We start from the raw sequence: 21,487 nt of genomic DNA on the forward strand, positions 1-21,487 counted from the left end.
GAGGCGAGTGGGTGTAAAGACTCCTGTAGTCTGGGAATCTTGAATGTTTATATGCAATCTATTAGCTCAATAGTAGCTGTAATTGTTATTTACTCTCTTTTTGAGTTTTAGTGTTTGTGTGTGGTAAGACACACCTGTGTTTCAAGTACGCCCAGGATGGCCGGGAAAAGGGTGGAGGAAGGAAGGGTGTTTACCTGCTCATATTCAGAGAAACTAATTGCCTGGGGAAATTAAGGCTAAACCAATGAAGATGAGAGAGTTTCAACATTTCAGTCATACTGGCATTTAAGGCAGGTGTGAACAAATAAGCATTAGTGACAAGAACAGCCTTGCCAAGCAAAGTACTCTTCCATGAAGAGAGGGAGGATTGACCCTCCCATCTGATGTCACTGCCAAGGCCAAATTGGGTGGAATGAGCTGACTGTGGATCCTGGATCTTCTAGGCCTTTGAGAATTTCTATGTCAGTTGCCCATGATACCCTGTTCTTCCTCACTTGTTGACCACCTCTCTGAGTCACTGACCAGACAGTGCTGGTTTATTTAGGTGGATTTGTGGGGTCCTGGCCTGAATCACCATATGCAGAGGTGGCTCTCAGAGGGTGGTGGGCAGCCATGGGGAGGTGCAGGGAGGTAGGACCTTTGAGTGGGAGAAAAGCAAGTGAGGGGCCTGGTAGGTGGGTCTGTGGGATCATGAGCTGATTTACCATATGCTGGTTAATTTTTAAAATCAAAAGTATTTTCTTTTGAAGCCATGGTGTACCTCTCTTATCTCTCTATCGAGCCCTTCTTCCACCTTTTCTTCTTCCCTCCTTTCGTCTCTCTTGTCCTGTTGCCCGGTAGTCTTCTGGAGTTGATTCCTAAACCCAGGTCTACCTTTTCTACCTACTGTTTGCAACTCATAAAGCTTTTGTTTTCTGTTCATTTTTCATTGACATACGCTGTTTTTGTGTCCTTGAAGTTGGCTTTTGTGTATCACAAAGATGATTTAAGTCACACTTTGGTTTACAAAATTTATATTTACTTTATTAAAGTTACCAATTATACTGCTTTTTGTGAGCCATAAGTTAGATAACTAATGTTATTAATTTAATTAAAATTCTAGAAATTTGTGTAATTTTTTCAAGGGGCTTTGGAGTAATAATTGATCCAGCTAACAACTTTGGTTAAACTCTCTTAAACAACTTAAACTGAGGTTACAAAGTTGATATCCTCAATTTTAGAGTACTTTAAGTCTCCCACTGACTAATACAATTCCAAATACATACTTGAAGAAAATTTATACATATTTTGATTCTTATGTTTTCTTAAGCATTTCAATACTGTTTAGAAACCTAACCAAATTCCATTACACTTTGTAACTTAAAATCATATCTAAATAAATTAATTAGTTACATTAGTTAATATAAACTGTAAGACTGTCAACTGAAGAATGATGAGATTCATATATTTGGAAAGGAGAGCTTTCTTTCTCATAAAGGGGTTCAGTCTGCCAGGCAGCCATTCTGACAGACTTGGAAGCACAGCCTCCAGCCAGAAGCCAGAAATACAGATATTTGGAGGGGGAGAAGAATAAGGCAGGAATTTATGCTGAATGGCATGGCTGAATATACATGTTGAATAAGCTATAGGAGGAGTCATGAATATTTGTGAAAGGAGAAACGTGCACGTACACAATTGAGCTTCATGCCCCTGGATCCCATGTTCAAAAAATGGCAGTGTTAACATGATGGAAGGCTGAAGTTTTCAGCTTTCTGACATTAAAAGGTGAAGTGGAGGACATGAAAGTCACCACTGTGCATCCTCTGTTGACTGGCCAGAACCACTTTGTGGTTGGTGGCTTTTTTTTTTTTTGAGATGGAGTCTGGCTCCGTTGCCAGGCTGGAGTGCAGTGGTATGATCTCAGCACACTGCAACCTCTGCCTCCCGGGTTCAAGCGATTCTCTTGCCTCAGCCTCCTGAGTGGCTGGGACTACAGGTGTGTGCCACCATGCCCAACTAATTTTTTTGTATTTTTAGTAGAGACGGGGTTTCACCATGTTGGCCAAGATGATCTGGATCTCCTGACCTCGTGATCCACCCGCCTCAGCCTCTCAAAGTGCTGGGATTACTGGCATGAGCCACTGCGCCCCCCGCTGGTAGGTGGCCTTTTATCAGGAAGGAACGTCCGTCCACTATTGTGTTCAAAGGCAAAAGGGAGGAGTAGTCACAAAGTTGGCTGAAATCATCGGAGAGCAAGTCTTTCAAAAGGGCTGGTTTCTGTTTAACCCTGAGGGAAGAAAGCCTAAAGGTGGTTAGTGAGGGAGGGAGTATAACAAGGCACTTCCAACCTATCATTCTGTAATGCTGGGAACTCAGTTTTAAGGTTTCTCTGGGGCCCCCTTGGCCAAGAGCAGGTCCACTTAGTCAGTTGGGAGGCTTAGGATTTTATTTTTGTTTCTCAAGCCTGATTTATTTGATGATCTAACATGCCAAATTTTATATCTTAAACACACACACACACACACACACACACACACGAGTACACAGTCAAGATGACAGTTGGGATTGGCATCCAGATAGGGTGCTCTCATAGCCTATGCTCTTCTGATTCAAATTGCACATTGACCAAGAATTCCCTGGTGTCCAAATCTGCATCTTCCTTCCCAGGTTTTATCTGATTTCGTTTGGTACTTATTTGGATTTTTCATTGCTGGGGATATTTTAGCATACTTTTATATTCTCTTCAATAGCTCTAAGAATGTATCAGTGCCTTTCCATAGGATCATTCATATGCTTATGTAATTCCTTCAAAATTTCTTTGAAATTTAAGAATTTTAGATGATATAAAATGGTATCTGGTAATGTCCCAAGCAGATAATAAGCACTTAATAATCAGCAACTATTATGATTCTGCTATTATGATAAAAATAATTACAGTCAAAACCAGATTGTTATAAATATCAAAATTTAGGTACGGAATTAGTGAGATTGTGAGGGAAATCAATTTCTGTGGCATTCACATCCATGTCTTTCTTGCTGTAAAACTGAAGCTCTGTGCTGTGTTGAGCTCCTGATGTACTTCTTTGTGATGTAAGATACAGTGAAAGTTCTATCAAGACACAACTGAAGTGGAGCTTTGAGAGACCAATTCCCAGACTGCTTGTTGAAAATAGATAAAGCTATGGGCATTGCATTGAGCCTTTGGTCTAGGAGGCCCTTCTATGGAACTGAATGTTTCCAGAACTAATGGTGCTTCAACAGTTGGTGGAAGAGTCTATTCCTTTTGGTAGATGTTGATAACTATGTTATATAAAGCATTCTTCTCTCCTAGTAATATTATTTTTGAGATGTTAAAGTAAAACAGATTCTTCTTTGACTGAGACACTACTCAGAGCACCAAGAAGGTGATTTAGAATATGGCATTTCTCCTGCTCATGGGATCATGGAACCATTTATACTCAGGTTCTAATATTTTATAAGACATGGTGTAGCAAATATTAGGCTAATGTATTAAGATAAATGCCATATTATTAGCAAGTATTACACCATTAAATAAAATGTATTTTTTGTTGAATCTTCTTAAAAACATTACTATATTATTGTGGTGGAGGGCAAACATGACTTTTGGTCCAAATGACAATGAAATAGATAAGATCTAAAAACCTTTATTATCATTTAAAATTATTTACTTGTAAGTTTACATATTTTGGCTTATATCTTCCATAAGAAGATAAGGTCAGAGGACATAAATATTTTCTGAGTTATCCTCCATTGCACATCCAGCATCTAGCAGAGTAATAGTTAAGTTCCACCTTCCTAATCTCTAATCATTAAACAGATGTAAAACAAATTTATATGGTACCAATACAGTAAACATAACAAAATAACTTACTGTAATTGCCAAATTTACTCTACCTAGTTTAGATATTTCTTTTTCTTTTCCTTTTTCTTTTTCTTTTTTTTTTTTGTTTTTTTGAGACAGAGTTTCTATCTTGTTGCCCAGACTGGAGTGCAATGGAGTAATCTTAGCTTACCACAGCCTCTGCCTCCCAGGTTCAAGAGATTCTCCTGCTTCAGCCTCCCGAGTAGCTGGGATTACAGGCATGCGCCACCACGCCTGGCTAATTTTGTATTTTTAATAGAGACGGGATTTCTCCATGTTGGTCAGGCTGGTTGCAAACTCCTGACCTCAGGTGATCCACCCACCTTGGCCTCCCAAAATGCTGGGATTACAGGCATGAGCCACCACACCTGGCCAGAGATTTTTTTTTCTTTCCAAAACAAAGGGTCTCTTGTTTATCTCTTCACATCATTAACTGCAGTATGGCATGCCAAGGTTATTAGGATCCAAATATCTCATATATATTTTGAGCCCTCTGTGGTGGTGATGGTGGAATCAAATTAGATTGCATCTGGGTCCATTCTGATTATGCCATGGTTCTGGATCTCGGCCCCTCTTCTCCATTCCAACTTATGTTCCCTTTATAGACCTTTGTAAATTTTCAAGTGGATTTTTTTTCCTAAACACTTTTCTGAAGAGATCAAGTGGATTTTTACAGTTCTTTAACTGCCTCACATTCTGTGATACTCAACTTCCTAAAGTGCCAAGCACATCAAGATATTTTCTGTCTTTGTGTGGATGGTATCAGTTGTCCCAAGAGAGTTTTGAGTAGGACCGTTCTTTTCTTGGATTCAAAATCCATCTTTGGTCTTCCAGATCTTAATAATGTGGGCTAATGTGGGAATGAGTGATGAATGAAATGACTATCTATTCTTGGAGATCTTCATCCCTATGGTCTGGAGACTGTGAAATGTGTTGCTTCTACCTGGTTGGGTGGTTCTCTGCTGTCCAGAAGCCCAATTCAGCTTATTTGAGGGTGCAGCGTCAGAGCTTAGGTATCAAGGAAGAGAGAAGAATGGGTAGTAATTTTTTGTTGCTGCTGATATTGTTCCTTGGGACCAAGAGAACAATAACAACAACAACAAAAAGGCTTGTAGAAACCAGATTTTCACATGGGGTTCTTTCTCAAACAACAAAAGCCCAAGTGACTAAGTTAAATACCCATGTAGGAGAGGCTCATAAACACTCAAATCTTCTTCATCCTCAATGACTAAAAACCTTTCGTTCCCCTCTACTATAACCAGAACTAAAACTACAAGTGCAGAAGCCTCCCTGGTACAAGGCAGGGCAGAAAGCCAGTTCTCCCTGAGACTGTCCATGGAAAATCTCTGCCCAGACACAGATTAGGAATGATTCTCTGGACCTGCCCTATCAACCCACCCAGTATATAGGTACAAGGAAAGAGACCGGGCAGAGAAGGAGCTAAGAATTGTGTCATGTGAGGCACTAGGGATGGCTTATGGGAAAGAGAAGGGTTGGGTGAGTAAGAGCATTAGCTGCACCATCCAAACAGCTGAGCCTTGAATAGAAAGCAGAATTGGCGCCTGTGGAGTTTACAGTCAGAGGTTCAGCCTGATTCCAACACAGTACAAGAAAGACACTTCTGAGTTGACCCCAAGGCTGTCACTGCTATTGGTGGTGCCATGAATCCTGTGCCTCACAGTCACAGAGGCCCCCAAAGTAAGAGTTTAGTTTTTCATCTTCAAAGAAGGTTTTATACGCTATCACTGACACACCAGAAGGACTGAAATAAGGCATTGCTTATCACCTGTGGAACTCTGATTTCCCTGCAAAGCCACACTTCCAGGATTCTATTATATATTATTGTGTCTTAGACTTTTCATTATTTCTGCCACTTCCCCACCAGAATACATGCTGTGTTCTCAAGCCATTTTATATATGCTCTCTTAAACTCTGGACCAAAGGAGTTCTGGGAGAGGAGATAACATAACAGTAGATTTGTATCCCAGCCTCGTCGTCTTGCAGTTTTGTGTTAGAACAATGGTCCCCGAGTCTCTATTTGATGCCTCTGAGGAACCAGACTTACATTATAAATTAGGAAAATGAAGTCAGAGAGGGCAGAGAAAGGATTCAAGTTCTGGAACCTGGGAAGTTCTGTCTGTCATAATCTAGCTGTGGGAAAGTTGTTGTGAAGTCAGTTATCTACTCCAGGTTCAGTTTTATGCTCTGTAGTAGGCTTCCTCTGTGCTTGAATCAATGAATTCTCTTTGACTTTTTTAAACTTAGAATATCCTATTTAATTTATTCAATATCTATCAATATTTAGAATCACCTATATTTTGATCAATCAACTGATCCATCCATCCATCCATCCATCCATCCATCCATCCATCCATCCCTCCATCCATCCATCCATGTTTGCTTTCTAAATCCTACCTTGAAAGCTACCTGGGTGCAAATGTTCTGGATCTGATTTTCAGACTCAATGGGAGTCTATCTCCTGCCAGGTAGAACCATCTCATTCATTATCCTCTTCTAGTTGCTCCTTTTCTCAGAGGACCTAAGTTACTTTTATCTTTGATCAACTTGATGGATGGAAACAAAAATAATTTCCCAAAAGTTTGCACCAGGGAGAGGTGAGAAGTGTGTAGGGAGAAGAGAGAAGTGTGTAGAAGTTATCCTGTTATCCTGCTACTTTCCATCTTTAGCCTGAGGGGAGTTTATAGGCTCCTTAAACATACAGCCGGTACTCCATGTCTGTGGGTTCCACATTTGTGGATTCAACCAACTGTGGGTCAAATGTATTCAGAAAACAAATTCCACAAATTTGCCAAAAGCAAAACTTGAATTTGCAGTGTGCAGAGTTCTATGTCGAACCCACCACACACAATGAAGTGATGTTTAGGAATCGTATTAGGTATTATAAGTAATCTAAAGATGATTTAAATTATACCAGAGGATGTATACAGGTTATATACAAACACTATCCGATTTTATATAAGGGACTTGAGCATCTGTGGATTTTGGTATCTATGGGAGGGTCCTGGAACCAATCTCCCATGGATATTGAGGGATGACTGTATTTGGACTCAAATTATTTTAAAATAACAGAGCCACTTACTTCCTTCTCCCCTCCCCTCTTCAGACTACTCTTTTGAGCTTCTGCCCACCCATCAGCATTGGATTAGAGATTCTGGACTAAATGACTTTCTCCAGGGATAGTTGCTGGTGGACAAAACTTCCAGGTACACCCACTTTTCACCTTTCTTGTACCTCTCTTCCTTGCCTCATGGTCCTGCCATTCATTGCTGAGCCAGCCTGTCAGTCAGTTAGAGACCTGTGCCTCTCCATGCCCAAGGGCACTTAAATAATCTCCATCATTGTTCTTTGGGTTGTGAATGATTTTGTCCATTAAGTTTTGTTTACCAAATAACATTTTCTGTTATTTTAAAATCTGGTAAAACTGTTACTTGAAAAACGCAGTTGAGAACGAAAATATTTCATAACTCCATATAAGATAAATTATATAAAAGATTGAACTAACTCTGTTAGTGAGATTAGAAAGTTCTCTTTCTAATTGTATTGCTATTATTGATATTACTATATATTAGTATGAAATGGTATTGATACCATTTGGTGAGGATTGAGAAATATGAGGTATTTTAGATGACTCAAAATCTTAGACTTTGGAAGACAGAATAGGTGATGTTGATATAGAGTTTTGGTCCTCCAGAAGAGCAGCAAGGTTATGAAGAATGGGATGGGTTTTGTTTTGGATACACTGTGCTCAAGAGCTGTGATAATCTAGGTTGAAATGTTAACTGGCTGTTTAGGAATATCATTCCTATGGCCTCCCAACAGGGCTGAGACACAGATGCAGTGCACAGAAGGTACATGGATGGGGTGAAGACTTGGGAAAGGAGGAGAACAGTCAGAGGGACAAAGTGAGTAGGAAAGACTGAGCTGAGAACAGAATGCCAAGGTTAAGAGGATTGAGGGCTGCATTTTAGTCTCCAAAAAGAGGATGGGACACCTCTCCTGCTTTGAAACTTGCTTTGGAATTGGTATACACTGCTCCCCAGCTAATATTTTGAAGACCTCTTACCTTTTTATGTGTCCCCAAATGTAGGAGCCCCAAATATAAATAGTCAAGTCTCCATCACCTATAATTCCAATTGCTATAGGTAGGCGTGTGATGTTTGGCAGGGCTAATATAGTGGAAAGATGAGATGTTTAGAAAATCATGTGCCTTTGGCAAGATGACCTTCTTTTCGGAATGTGTAGACAACCATATTTTATTTTATGAAACATAACCTCACCCATGAGATAATTTGTCTGCTGACCCCTCAGCTCCATTTTTGTCAATCACATGTGCACACAAAATCACACTCAATCCATGCACAGTTCTAAAAATAATGCTTCCTTTCCAGTGCCACTTTTTCCGTGTTGTGATCATCTGGAAGCAAGTCTTGTCTGTCACAATACACTGTATATTCTTCAAGATTAGGGTCATGAACAGCTCAAATCTTCATCTTGTGCATTTTTAATGGTGTCTGCTATGTAGTAAAACTATTGATTGAATGGATGGTTAAAAGCCAGTTTTGTTTCTCCCATTATTATCACTGGACCTGCTAATCATGAGAGAAGATTCTTTATTGTCATTTTAGGCATTAGAACTAATGTTTATTTACTTGTTCGATAATATTTGTTTGACCCCAATTATGTACCATGCCCTGTCATAGGCACTGGGGACCCAAGATTGAGTAAGGCACTATCTCTGCCCTAAGGGGCTCATAATATCTTGTATAAAATATAAAGACACATAGAAAATTAAAATATGTTGGCAAGTGCAATGACAAAGATGCACAGATTGGCTGTAGTTGGGAGAGGATTCCTGGAAGACATAACATCTGATATGAGCTGGAAGTCTGAGGTGGTCAGGCCATGGAGTTTGAGGTTCCCAGTCCATGATGTGTCCTGCTTTAGGACCCTGTGGCCCCTCACTTTCTCTCTGGTTACCAAGCAATTCTAAGGCCAGGGTCTTGGGCCTGCACATTTCAGTGGGCTAATTTAACTGTGATTCTGTCTGTTTCCCCAGCCATGACACACTAACTTGCTGTTTAATGGTGGGACCCATAGCAGTAATGGAGCCTCCAGGATGTCCTGGCTCAGGCACAGCAGAAGGGCAGAGTGTTTGGGTTACTCTAGGTAGCTCCCTGCTCCATTCAACATAGGACATGCATTCCTGAAAACAACTGGTATTCACCATGGAATATTATGCAGCCATAAAACAGAATGAGGTCATGTGCTTTGCCGGAACATGGATGGAGCTGTGGGCCATTATCCTTAGCAGAGTAATGCAGGAACAGAAAACCAAATACCACATGTTCTCACTTATAAGTGAAAGCTAAATGATGAGAACACATGACACATAGAGGTGGACAACACACACTGGGGCCTATCAGAGGGAGGAGGTGGGGAGGAGAGAGAGGATCAGAAAAAATAACTAATGGGTACTAGGCTTAATATCTGGGTGATGAAATAATCTGTACAACAAACCCCCATGACACAAGTTTACCTATATAACAAACCTGCACATGTACCCTTGAACTTAAAATAAAAGTTAAACAACAACCACCACCACCACCACCACCACCACCAAAAACCCCCTATTGGTATCATGGAGACTGTTGAAATGCAGTTTTCTGTCTTCTAATTTTATGAAGGAGATTTTAGACATTGTCAATTTAGAAAGGTCAATTACCATTATTTGAAACCTATTTTCTTTTTGATGTGAAGATTCTCAAAGTCTGCATATTACCTGAGGTTATATTTCTAATTCTAGAGTAGTCTTTGCAATTTTTGTCCATCTGATTTCTAAGATTATTCACAGTTTATATATGGTCATTCTCATTTCTTTGCTCCAGAGTTCCAACAGACCAGCAAATGGCAGACTGGGTCTCCTAGGTGAGTCCTAGGGTAATGATTTAATGCAAATTATAGATGAAACTTACATGAAAATCACAGGCAATGAAATAAAAAAGTAGACAAGTGGGGCTGCATCAAACTAAAAACCTCTTGACAGCAAATGAAAGGATCAACAGAGTGGAAAGTCATCGTACAGAATGAGAGAAAATATTTGCAAACCATACATGTGATAGGGGATTGATATCCAAAATATACAAGGAACTCAAACAACTCAAAGGCAAGAAAACAAATAACCTAATTAAAAACTGGGCAAAGCAGCCGCCCCGTCTGGGAAGTGAGGAGCGCCTCTGCCCGGCCGCCCCGTCTGGGAAGAAGTGAGGAGCGTCTCTGCCTGGCCGCCCCGTCTGGGAAGTGAGGAGCTCCTCTGCCCGGCCGCCCCGTCTGGGATGTGGGGAGCGCCTCTGCCCGACCGCCCCGTCTGGGAGGTCTACCACGGAGGCCAGAAGCAATGTGGGGGCTGGACGTGGTGGCTCAGGCCTGTGGTCCCGGCACTCTGGGGGGCCGAGGCGGGTTGATCACTTCGGGCTGGGAGTTCGAGACCAGTCTGGCCAACATGGCGAAACATATGAAAAATACAACAGACAAACCAACCAACCAACTCAGTGACAACAAAACAGGTCTACCCTGGAGTCATACTCTAATTTTTTCTATTTTCCTCCCTTTCTGATCCTTTATCCCACTTTCTTTTTCTTCCTCTTCCTTCTCCTTCTTCTTTGTCAAATAGAGGATTGAGTTATTATCACTGATCCATATAAAGTCCCTCTCTCATTTATTTTAATTCCCACCCCCCATTTCTATTCCCCGACTTCCCATGTGCAACCTTCCTAATATGTTTGATATGCATCTTTTTGTTTGTATGTATTTTTAGAAAATGTTTATTGTTTTTGTGTGCAAAAAAAAATTAATAAAAAAAAAACTGGGCAAAGTACCTGAATAGACATTTCTCCAATGAAGAAATACAAATGGCCAACATGTATATGAAAAAATGCTCAATATCACTAATCACCAGGAAAATGAAGAGCAAAAACCACAATGAGATGTGACTTCATGTGTGTTAGGATGACTGTTATTATTATTATTTATTATACTTTAAGTTTTAGGGTACGTGTGCACAACATGCAGGTTTGTTACATATGTATACATGTGCCATGTTGGTGTGCTGCACCCATTAACTCTTCATTTAACATTAGGTATATTTCCTAAGGCTATCCCTCCCCCCTCCCCTGACCCCACAACAGGCCTGGGTGTGTGATGTTCCCCTTCCTGTGTCCATGTGTTCTCATTGTTCAATTCCCACCTATCAGTGAGAACGTGCAGTGTTTGGTTTTTTGTCCTTGTGATAGTTTGCTGAGAATGATGGTTTCCAGCTTCATCCGTGTCCCTGGACTCATCATTTTTTATGGCTGCATAGTATTCCATGGTGTATATGTGCCACATTTTCTTAATCGAGTCTATCATTGTTGGACATTTGGGTTGGTTCCAAGTCTTTGCTATTGTGAATAGTGCTGCAATAAACACATGTGTGCATGTGCCTTTATAGCAGCATGTTTTATAATCCTTTGGGTATATACCCAGTAACGGGATGGCTGGGTCAAATGGTATTTCTATTTCTAGATCCCTGAGGAATTGCCACGCTGACTTCCGCAATGGTTGAACTAGTTTACAGTCCCACCAACAGTGTAAAACTGTTCCTATTTCTCCACATCCTCTCCAGCACCTGTTGTTTCCTGACTTCCCAAAAAACAAGGGATAACAAGTGTTGATGAGGATGTGGAGAAATTGGAACACTTACACACTGTTGGCATGAATGAAGAATGGTGCAGCTACTGTGGAAAACAGTATGCAGTTTCCTCAAAAAATTAAAAATAATTCAGTAATTCCATTTATGGGGATATATCTAAAATAATGGAAATCAAGATCTCTAAGAGATAGCTGCATTCTCATGTTCATTGCAGCTTTATTCACAATAGCCAAGATACAGAAACAATCTAAATGTCTATGAGCAGATGAATGAATTGAAAAATTGTGGCTTATATATACAATGTAATATTATTGAACCTTAGAAAGAAGGAAACCCTGTCATTTGCAAAAACATGTTTGATCCTTGATGATATTATGCTAAGTGAAATAAGCCAGTCATGTAGAAGGAAAAATACTGCATGATTCTACTATGTGAAGTTTCTAAAATATCCAGACCTATGGAAGCAGAGAAAAGAATGGTGGTTGCCAGGGTCTGGGGTAGAAGGAAATAGAAAATTTGTTTTTCAGTGGGTATAAAGTTTCAGTTATATAAGATAAATTCTACAGAGACCTGCTGTGCAATATAATACCTATGGTTAACAATATGGTTGATATGGTTTGGCTCTGTGTACCCACCCAAATCTCATTTCAAACTGTAATCGCCACATTTCAAGGGAGGGACCTGCTGGGAGGTGATTGGATCATGGAGGCAATTTCCCCCATGCTGTTCTTGTGATAGTGTGTGAGTTCTTATGAGATCTAATGGCCTAAAAGTGTTTGGCAGTTGCCCCCAACCTCTCTGTCTCTCCTGCCACTATGTAAGACATGCCTTGCTTCCCCTTTGCCTTCTGCCATGATTGTAATTTTCCTGAGGTTTCCCCAGCCATGCAAAACTGTGAGTCAATTAAACCTGCTTTCTTTTTACTCAGTTTCAGGTAGTATCTTTATAGCAGTGTGAGAACCAACTAATACAGAGAATTGGTACCAACAGAATGGGTACTGCTATAAAGATAACTAAAAATGTGAAAGTGACCTTGGAAGTGGGTAATGGGCAGATATTGTAACAGTTTGGAGGGCTCAGAAGAAGACAGGAAGATGTGGGAAAATTTGGAACTTCCTAGAGACTTGCTGAACGGTTTTAACCAAAATGCTGATAGTGATATGGACAATGAAGTCCAGGCTGAGTTGTTCTCAGATGGAGGTGAGGAATTTATTGGGAACTGGAGTAAAGGTCACTGCTGCTATGCTTTAGCAAAGAGAATGGTGACATTTTGCCTCTGCCCTGGAGATGTGTGGTGCTCTGAACTTGAAAGAGATAATTTAGGGTATTTGGCAGAAGAGATTTCTGAGCAGCAAAGAATTCGAGAGGTGACCTGGTTGTTTCTGAAAGCATACCATCACATACATTCACAAAGATACGATTTGAAATTCAAACTTAGGTTCAAAGGAGAAGCAGAACATAACAGTTTGGAAAATTTGCAGCCTGACCATGAGGTAGAAAAGGAAAATCCTGTTTCTGGGAAGAAATTCAAGACAGCTGCAGAAATTTGCATAAGTAACCAGGAAAGGAATGTTAATCACCAAGACAATGGGTAAATGTCTCCAGAGTATTTCAGAGATCTTCGTGGCAGCCCCTCCCATCATAGGCCCAGAGGCCTAGAAGGGAAAAATTGTTTCGTGGGCCAGGCCCAGGGCCCCACTGCTCAGTGCAGCCTTGGGACTTGGTATGCTGTGTCCCAGCCATCCAGATTGAGCCATGGCTAAAACAGGCCAAAGCACAGCCCTGACCATGGCTTCCTGCAAAGGGTGCAAGTCTGAAGCCTTGGCAGCTTCCATATGGTGTTGGGTCTGTGGGCATGCAGAAGACAAGAGTCAAGCTTTGGGAACCTCTGCCTAGATTTCAGAGTATGTATGGAAATGCCTGAGTGTCCAGGCAGAAGTCTGCTGCAGGGATGGAGCCCTCATGGAGAACCTCTTCTAGGGCAATGCAGAATGGAAAAGTGGGGTTGGAGCCCCCACACAGTGTCCCAACTGGGGCACTGCCTAGTGGAGCTGTAAGAAGAGGGCCACTGTCCTTCAGACCTCAGAAAGGTAGATCCACTGACAGCTTGCACCGTGCACCTAGAAAAGCTGCAGGCACTCAATGCCAGCTCAAGAAAGCAGCTGCAGGGGCTGTACTGTGCAGAGCCACAGAGGCAGAGCTGCCAAAGACCATGGAAGCTCACCCCTTGCATCAGCATGCCTTGGGTGTGAGACATGGAGTCAAAAGGGGATTTTGAAGCTTTAAGATTTAATGACTGTCCAGCTAGGTTTCAGACTTGCATGGGGCCTGCGGCTCCTTTGTTTTGGCCAATTTCTCCCATTTGGAATGGGAACATTTACCAAATGCCTGTACCCCCATTGTGTCTTGGAAGTGACTAACGTTTTTTATTTTACAGGCTCATAGGTGAAAGAAATTTGCCTTGTCTCAGATGAGACTTTGGACTTGGACTTTTGAGTTAATGCTGAAATGAGCTAAGACACTGGGGGACTGTTGGGAAGGTGTGATTGTTTTTGAAATATGAAAAGGATATGAGATTTGGGAGGGTCCAGGGGCAGAATAATGTGGTTTATCTCTGTGTACCCACCCAAGTCTCATCTTGAATTACAATCCCACATGTTGAGGGAGGGACCTGTTGGGAGGTAATTGGATCATGGGGGCGGCTTCCCCCATGCTGTTCTTGTGATAATGAGTGAGTTCTCATGAGATCTGATTGTTTAAAAGTGTTTGGCAGCTCCCCCCAGCCCCCTCTCTGTCTCCTGCCACCATGTAAGACATGCCTTGCTTCCTCTTCACCCTCTGCCATGATTGTAAGTGTGGCCCCCCTCCAGCCATGGGGAACTGTGAGTCAATTAAACCTGTTTTCTTTATTAATTACCCAGTCCCAGGTAGTATGCTTGTAAGCAGTGTGAGAATGGACTAATGGTATCATGCACTTTAAAATATAAGAGGATAGATTTCACATTAATGTTCTTACCTAAACCCAAACCAAACCAAACAAAAACAAACCAACCCATAATAACACAACAAAAAACCCATAGGGAAATTTTTAGAGGTGATGGATATGCTTAGTATCTTGATTGTGGTGACGATATCATGGGTATATGCATATGTCTACATTCATCCAGATGTGCACATTAAATGTGCATGAGTTTTTGTATATCAATTATACCTCAATAAAAGCAATAAAAAAGAGTATTATTATCTCCCTTGGACCTATCACCTAGCTTCAAAAATTATCAACAATTTGTTATTCTTGACTTCATCTACTCTCCCACACTGTTTGTTCTTTTTATCACTGAACTATTTTACAGTTCCAAATACCATATCATTTCACCTATACATTTATCAGTATGTGTTTTTAACAGATATCTTAAAATAGCCACAAGATGATCATCACACTTAACAAAATTAATGATTATTCTACATGTAATCTAAAAAAGATATATATGAAACTTGTACCTTAAGTTCCAAAAGCTGAGCAATAATTCACAAAATACAGATAATCCCCAACTTATGCTAGTTTTCCTTACAATATTTTTGATTTTATGATGGTGCCAAAGTACTATGCATTCAGTAGAAAGTGGTGTGATATTCTTGGGTGATGCTTGGCAGTGGCAGTAAGCCCCAGCTCCTCAATTTACCATGTGGTTTACCCTGTAAATTGAGGAGATCTCTACATTTTGAATAAAGCCAAACAATCTTGTTCTGACCTTATGCACAGGGTGACATTCAGAGGAAATATTAGTCTGAGTTCTAAAAAGGAAACACAATTGAAAATCAATTTAAATACTGATGTTTACTTAACAAATGGCAAACTAGAATTATATTGCCACAAAATAACTTAAAATCCTCTTTACCTCTCTCCCCAAATTTGTACTCATTTTTGCATGGTAGCTGCCCTTACCTTCTCTTTTGCCTTTTCTGTCCTTTTTAGTATGACTTTGTCTAGGCTTTCTGGTATTATTTTAATCTTCTTCTTTATCCATTATCTGGTTCAATACAACAAAACAAACCTCTCTACCAATCAGCAGTGGGCAGTGAATGGTGAGGGTGAGGGAGGATAGAGAAAACAGCGTGTATTTAAATGTACTGCTCTTACCAAATGTTATAAAAATAATATTTAATATTCTACTACCTCTGTCACAGGAGACATGAACTAAAGAAACTCTGCAATGTCAGCATCTTACAATTCTTTAGACAATTCCTTTTGTAATCCATTGGCAAGATACATGGTGTTTACAAAGTTATTCAGCAATCACATGCAATGGGACAAATTGTCATGGAGTATCCAAATATAGGAGCCCCAAATCTAAATAGTCAAGGCTCTATTATCTGTAATTCCAATTGCTATAGGTAGGTGTGTGGATTTTGGCAGGGCTAATGTAGTGGAAAGATGATGTCTGGAAAATCATGAAATCACATAGTAATTCAGTAGAATATTAAGTTATTTTTTTCTAGTCACAGTAATAGCATATTCTTTCCCCCAGAACTCGCAAGATTGTTGTGACACTCATGTAAGACAACAAAATTTAGAAACTAAAATCATTATTTTTTTAACAACTATTTATTTAGCACGTACTGTGTTTCAGTTATTGGATCATGTCCTGAGTGTAGAAGGTGAAGTTGCAGTCTGACTACTCAAAGTGCTTGCAAGCTCAAGGGAAAAGGATATGGGTGGGAAATCCGCTTAATGCAGATGGGTTGCACTAAACACTTAATGCGAAGCTCAGAGTGTTTTATGGGACTCTTAGGTAGTGGCACCTGCTCTAATAGGAGGGATCCAGGAAGGCTTTTCACTGAAGTGATGGCTTTTAGAGAATTGTGTAGACATTAACCCGGTAAAACAATAACAATATGGCATATTATAGGTTAGTAAATAAATTCACTGAGGATAGAAAAAACTGGTATGTGAGCAAAATTACAGAGTTTGATACATGACAGCACACAGTTCAAAAAGTGGAGTAATAAGGAATGAGGCTAGAGGTTAAGGAAGGGCTATGTAATGGACCTAGAACTTACTCTTGTAAGTTAAAGTATTTTCAGCATGCAAGTGATGTAGTCAGATTTTACTTTTTAATGTATCACTGTTATGGCAATGGAAAGATGGATTTAAATCAAACAAGATCGAGAAAGAGAGCTATATTAGGACGCTATGGTAATAATCGAGCAAGAGATGAGGAGGCCCTGAACTAGGGCATGGCAGTCAGCATAGAAGGAGAGAGATGGATTCCAGAGATTCTTAGGCTGTTGAACTGTCAGGATGAGGAGTTTAGATAAGTAGCATGTAGTAGAGGGGAAAATGTCAAGGTAACTCAAGTAGTTGGGTGATTATTGGTGTACAGGATAGAGAATACTGGAGTTTCAAGGGGTTTGTGGGAAAGACAAGGGGCTTAATCAGGAACTTTGGGACCAGGTAATTCAGCTTCATAATTCCCAGCTTTCCACGGTTGTTTTACTAGGCTTACTATTTAATTTATTTTATTTGCGCCTTACAAAAATGTCCACCAGAGAAGTATTATTATTACCATTTCTCAATGAAGAAACTGAAAATTGCAGAAATGTTAAGAAAATTGCTCAAAGTTACACACCTAATTAGGACTTAAGTCAATCATTGTGTTTATACCATGCCGATTTGCTAACATAGTATTTACTCACAGATTTATTTATTTCAATTTTAAAATATCTTTGAACATTTGAATATTTAAACATTTTGAATAAGCAAAAAATATACATGATACCAAAATTCAAAAGAGAAGAAAATAGTCATGCAGTGAAAAGTTAGTCTCTCCCCCACTCCTATCCGCTAGATACTTAACTTTTCTCCTGAGATAACCACGGTTACTAGTTTATAAGTAAACTCTAGCAAATCCTCATGTAGATACTATGTGAGTTTCAGATGTTTAATTTGCACAGAGTGCTTCAAGTGCCCATTATTTGTGAAAAATGAGGATCATCTGTCCTTTAGTTATTTTCTCTCTCTATAAAAAAATTATCCTTCTTTGTGAAGCTGGCAAACCTCATTAAGCGTTCTTTTCTTTAAAAGACCAATCCTCCTTCAGTTTATCAAGCATAAATGGTAAACCAAATAATTTATTGGTAAAAATAACTTTGGAATCTATTAGTAATACATGAGGCAAAGAAAAGTAGGTCTAAAATTGTGTTGATAGAACTGTTTTAAGTCACGTAATCCTTAGCTAATTCTTCAGCATGCATCAGCTATGGTTCCTAGGATTTCAACATGAGAAAGAACGCTGTGAAAGTGCCTCACCCATCCCGGGAGCATCCCTGTTCCTTCTGGCATCCCTGAAGTGTGTCAGTTTCCTGATAGTAGCTTAGATGACTAAATTGTTTGGTTTCAGAGTACTCAGGAGGGATAACTAGCCTCATGTTGTTCCTCTGAGATGCTGAGAAAGAATTTAATAGTAGGGCTAAACTCAAAGATGTTCCTACCTCTTCAAATTCCCATGTTAGGTCCTCAGTTTTTTTTGTTTCTCTACTGTACCAACCCAATCAAGTTTGAAACATTGCAGGTACAACACAGTATTCTTCTGCGTAAAGAGCACAAGGCATGAAATCTTCCCTCAGATAGTGAGAGGGGCTTTCTCAGGAAAACAAGGTGCCGACCCTGCAGGTGCTATGGTACCCATGCCGTCTAATTAGTAGTGACTACAGCTAGAAGAATGGGGGATGCAGGGAAAGCATCTTCACTAGATAGGCCTTACTCTAAACAATGCCATTCTTTATTATCTTTTTTGACATGTTTGAAATTATTGGTTAGTTATGATTAGTTCTTATTTCTTCTACATTTTAGAGTTTATATTTCTTAGAAGACCTACTATGTAATGTGCATAATTTTAGGCCACTCTTTGAGTTTTTGTAGGAGACTTTTGTGGTAGGTATATGTTTTATTTCTGTTTTACAGCTGTGTAAACTGTGTTTCAAGGAGGTTAGGAAATATTTAATGCCACACAGTAGTGGTGGCTGTAGATGTATGCATAACCAAGGTACTCAAGTTTTCTCCAAGTTGGGACAGTGAGTAATACTAGCTGAAGTGTTAATATGGTTAAATAAGCTCTACTAAGAAATTATCTGTGGGATCTGTGCCAGCTATATTTTACTTATTTAGGTAAAAATATCCGTGAAGTAAATGGCAGGATAAATAGCTTTACAGAACTTCATTCCTTGAATGTGCAAAGAAAGCCTGAAATCCTACTACATGTCACTTCAAAAGAGAGAAATTGTGAAGGAGTAAATTGAATTAACATGTAGGAGAAAGTAACACACAATATTTAAAGAGTATGAGTGGAAAAGCTTCAAAATGGATGCAGCACATACATTAAGTCAGTTTGGAAGAAAATGGGAGAAGACTCACCTCCACCATGCCAGGATAAATGCCCTTTTGTGCAACCATACCCACCCTGCCAGCAGAAGTATCCACCTAACAGCAAGTAACATCACTAGAATTCATCAGGACCATGAAACAATAAGATCCAGTGGCTCTTCTTAGTCCCAGCACTCCATCATCTTCCCTTCAGCTGTAGTGGGAGGCTGCATCTTCCCTAACCTCTGCCTGGCTTGAGAGTTGACAGAGAAAAGGCTTGGTTCTGAAAACCGATATGTTGTTGGAAGATTTGGGTTTCTAGTAGACCACAAGTCACTTATAGTTACAAGGGCCATAGAGATGAGGTTAGTGGGTAAATATGCAAATGTGAAGCTTTAAGGAGGGGCCCCAACATGACTCTAATGGCCTAGAAAACTGAGAGATGATGTTGCCTTGTTTAAGCTCATTAATACCATGTCAGAACACACCCAGGTTGGGGCTATCAGCATCTAGGAAGCTGATATATGATTTTGTCACCCTGTCCAAGTCAATTAATTGTCACGAAAAGCCTAAGGATTAATAGGCCATGATAAAAGGGGAAGTTAGTTGTAAAGAAAAACTGCAGTTAAGGGTTAGGATATAGCCAGGCTGCAGGATCAGCACATACTGGTCTCTACTAAAGAGAACACAGCTGGATACTGGGCATGTGAAATTGAATGGGAGTAGTTTTACATACAGGATACTTTGGAAGCTGGGAAGTAGGAGATGCACCATCTCTAATTATAGGAAAGCACCACAGTTGTCAGACAATTTGTCACATTCTACAATTGCCACTGGCATGAGGAAACTGAGATAATGTCCCAAGTGAATCACTGTGCACTTATCCTGCTGGGGAGGATCATGGACTAGGAATTTTGTGATACCAGCATGGATTACATGCAGGTGGTATTTTGGTTGGGAAATAAGCACAGCATGCTAGTCCTGGGCTGTTCCCTGTGTAGGGCTGCCTGCCCCTTATAAAAGGACTCTCCACCACACTGATGCTATCTTCTTGCCATTCAGTTGTAGATCTTGGAGACGCTGGTGAGTACAAATCTTAGAAGCCTTTCTTGCACTTGGATGGTGTTAGGGTTTAACCTGGGGACAGAAATCCCTATTTGTTTTAACCAATTTATCCTCATGGATAGGAAAAAGAAGATAATGAGGTCTTGAAGGTAAATTTTAGCTGGTATTTGGTAGATAAACATGAAGGTGATGAGGAACCTGGAGTCAAATATACAAAATCTTAAACTGAAGGAGAGTGAGAGATACAAGATGCTGTTCTGTCCCCTGCTTCACATCTGTTCCAAATACATCTCTCTTGGAGTGCAATCTCCTTGGGTGATGGGCTCAAGTTTTTGCAATTCTCTTCAAAAACTCATGGCTCAGCACCACAGCCAGCTCAAAACTGGTAACTAGGGCCTCATGGAAGATAAGAGTACAGATTTGTTTGGTATTGGCTAGAATTTCAATATCTGAGTTTTTCTTCTTCAGATAGTGTTTGTATTCAGACAACACTTGTTTCTGTCTCATAGGCAATTTTATTTTCAGAAAATGGTAGAATGAGAGAACAGCCAGAAAGACTGAAGAACTGAGGGTAAGAGGTCCTAAAAGTGAAGTGTGAAGAAGCTACCCAAAGTCATAAAGACTGTATTAAGGATCAAAGTTGATCCTTAGATACTGGAGATTTGATGTCCTAGCTAATTGCTTCACCAACATGACTGTCTCTCTTATGAGCACTGTTGCTTGTGTATCTTTCAGATTCCCTGAGACTGAGGAGAGATGTCTTACCAGCAGCAGCAGTGCAAGCAGCCCTGCCAGCCACCTCCTGTGTGCCCCACGCCAAAGTGCCCAGAGCCATGTCCACCCCCGAAGTGCCCTGAGCCTTACCTGCCTCCTCCTTGTCCACCTGAGCATTGCCCACCTCCACCATGCCAGGATAAATGCCCTCCTGTGCAACCGTACCCACCCTGCCAGCAGAAGTATCCACCTAAGAGCAAGTAACATCACTAGAATTCATCGGGACCATGAAACAACAAGATCCAGTGGCTCTTCTTAGTCCCAGCACTCCATCATCTTCCCTTCAGCTCTAGTGGGAGGCTGCATCTTCCCTAATCTTTGCCTGGCTTGAGAGTTGACAGAGAAAAGGTTTGGTTCTGAAAACCGATATGTTGTTGGAAGATGAGCAGCCGGATCATCGCCTAATCTCGCTTTGCTGTCTGTGATGTAGATGGTGGTTCCTATCCCGAGAGCAAGTGTGTTTATTCTTTTGCTTCTTCCCAATAAAGCACACGTTTCATGGTTAAGCCCACATTGCTTTTGTTTGCATTTCATGTCTTTAACCTCATCTGTTAACTACATCAAGTGAGTGTTCCTTTTCATTCCTATTGAATTATTAGAATTATTAGGCTTTTCCATCACTGAATTCAGTGTTGCTTGAAATGTGTGTTTTGGATTCGGTACAACAAATAATTCTCTTTTATTGGTTTTAAACTCATTTTTACCCCTTCTAGCT

At 40.3% G+C, this 21,487-nt stretch overlaps 1 protein-coding gene across 2 annotated transcripts; it reads left to right on the top strand.

The window, feature by feature from the left end:
* Positions 1 to 7,034: 7,034 nt before the first annotated feature.
* On the top strand, positions 7,035 to 21,283 carry SPRR2G (small proline rich protein 2G). Of its 2 annotated transcripts, none has more exons than XM_030823453.1 (2): positions 7,035 to 7,086; positions 20,734 to 21,022. In XM_030823453.1, exon 2 carries the CDS (start codon positions 20,755 to 20,757, stop codon positions 20,974 to 20,976), a length of 222 nt encoding a protein of 73 aa, XP_030679313.1. In that variant the 5' UTR covers positions 7,035 to 7,086; positions 20,734 to 20,754; the 3' UTR covers positions 20,977 to 21,022. The 2 variants fall into 2 exon arrangements, with proteins under 2 accessions (XP_030679313.1, XP_003259335.1); XM_003259287.4 differs by lacking the exon at positions 7,035 to 7,086 and adding an exon at positions 19,979 to 20,016 and having other exon boundaries at positions 20,734 to 21,283.
* Positions 21,284 to 21,487: the final 204 nt, after the last annotated feature.

This window comes from Nomascus leucogenys, chromosome 12 (assembly GCF_006542625.1).
Source record: "Nomascus leucogenys isolate Asia chromosome 12, Asia_NLE_v1, whole genome shotgun sequence".
In the NCBI taxonomy this organism is placed as follows: domain Eukaryota; kingdom Metazoa; phylum Chordata; class Mammalia; order Primates; family Hylobatidae; genus Nomascus; species Nomascus leucogenys.

Excerpts from the sequence above, each read along its gene's own strand:
- SPRR2G (XM_030823453.1), top strand. The coding sequence starts at position 20,755 with ATGTCTTACCAGCAGCAGCAGTGCAAGCAGCCCTGCCAGCCACCTCCT.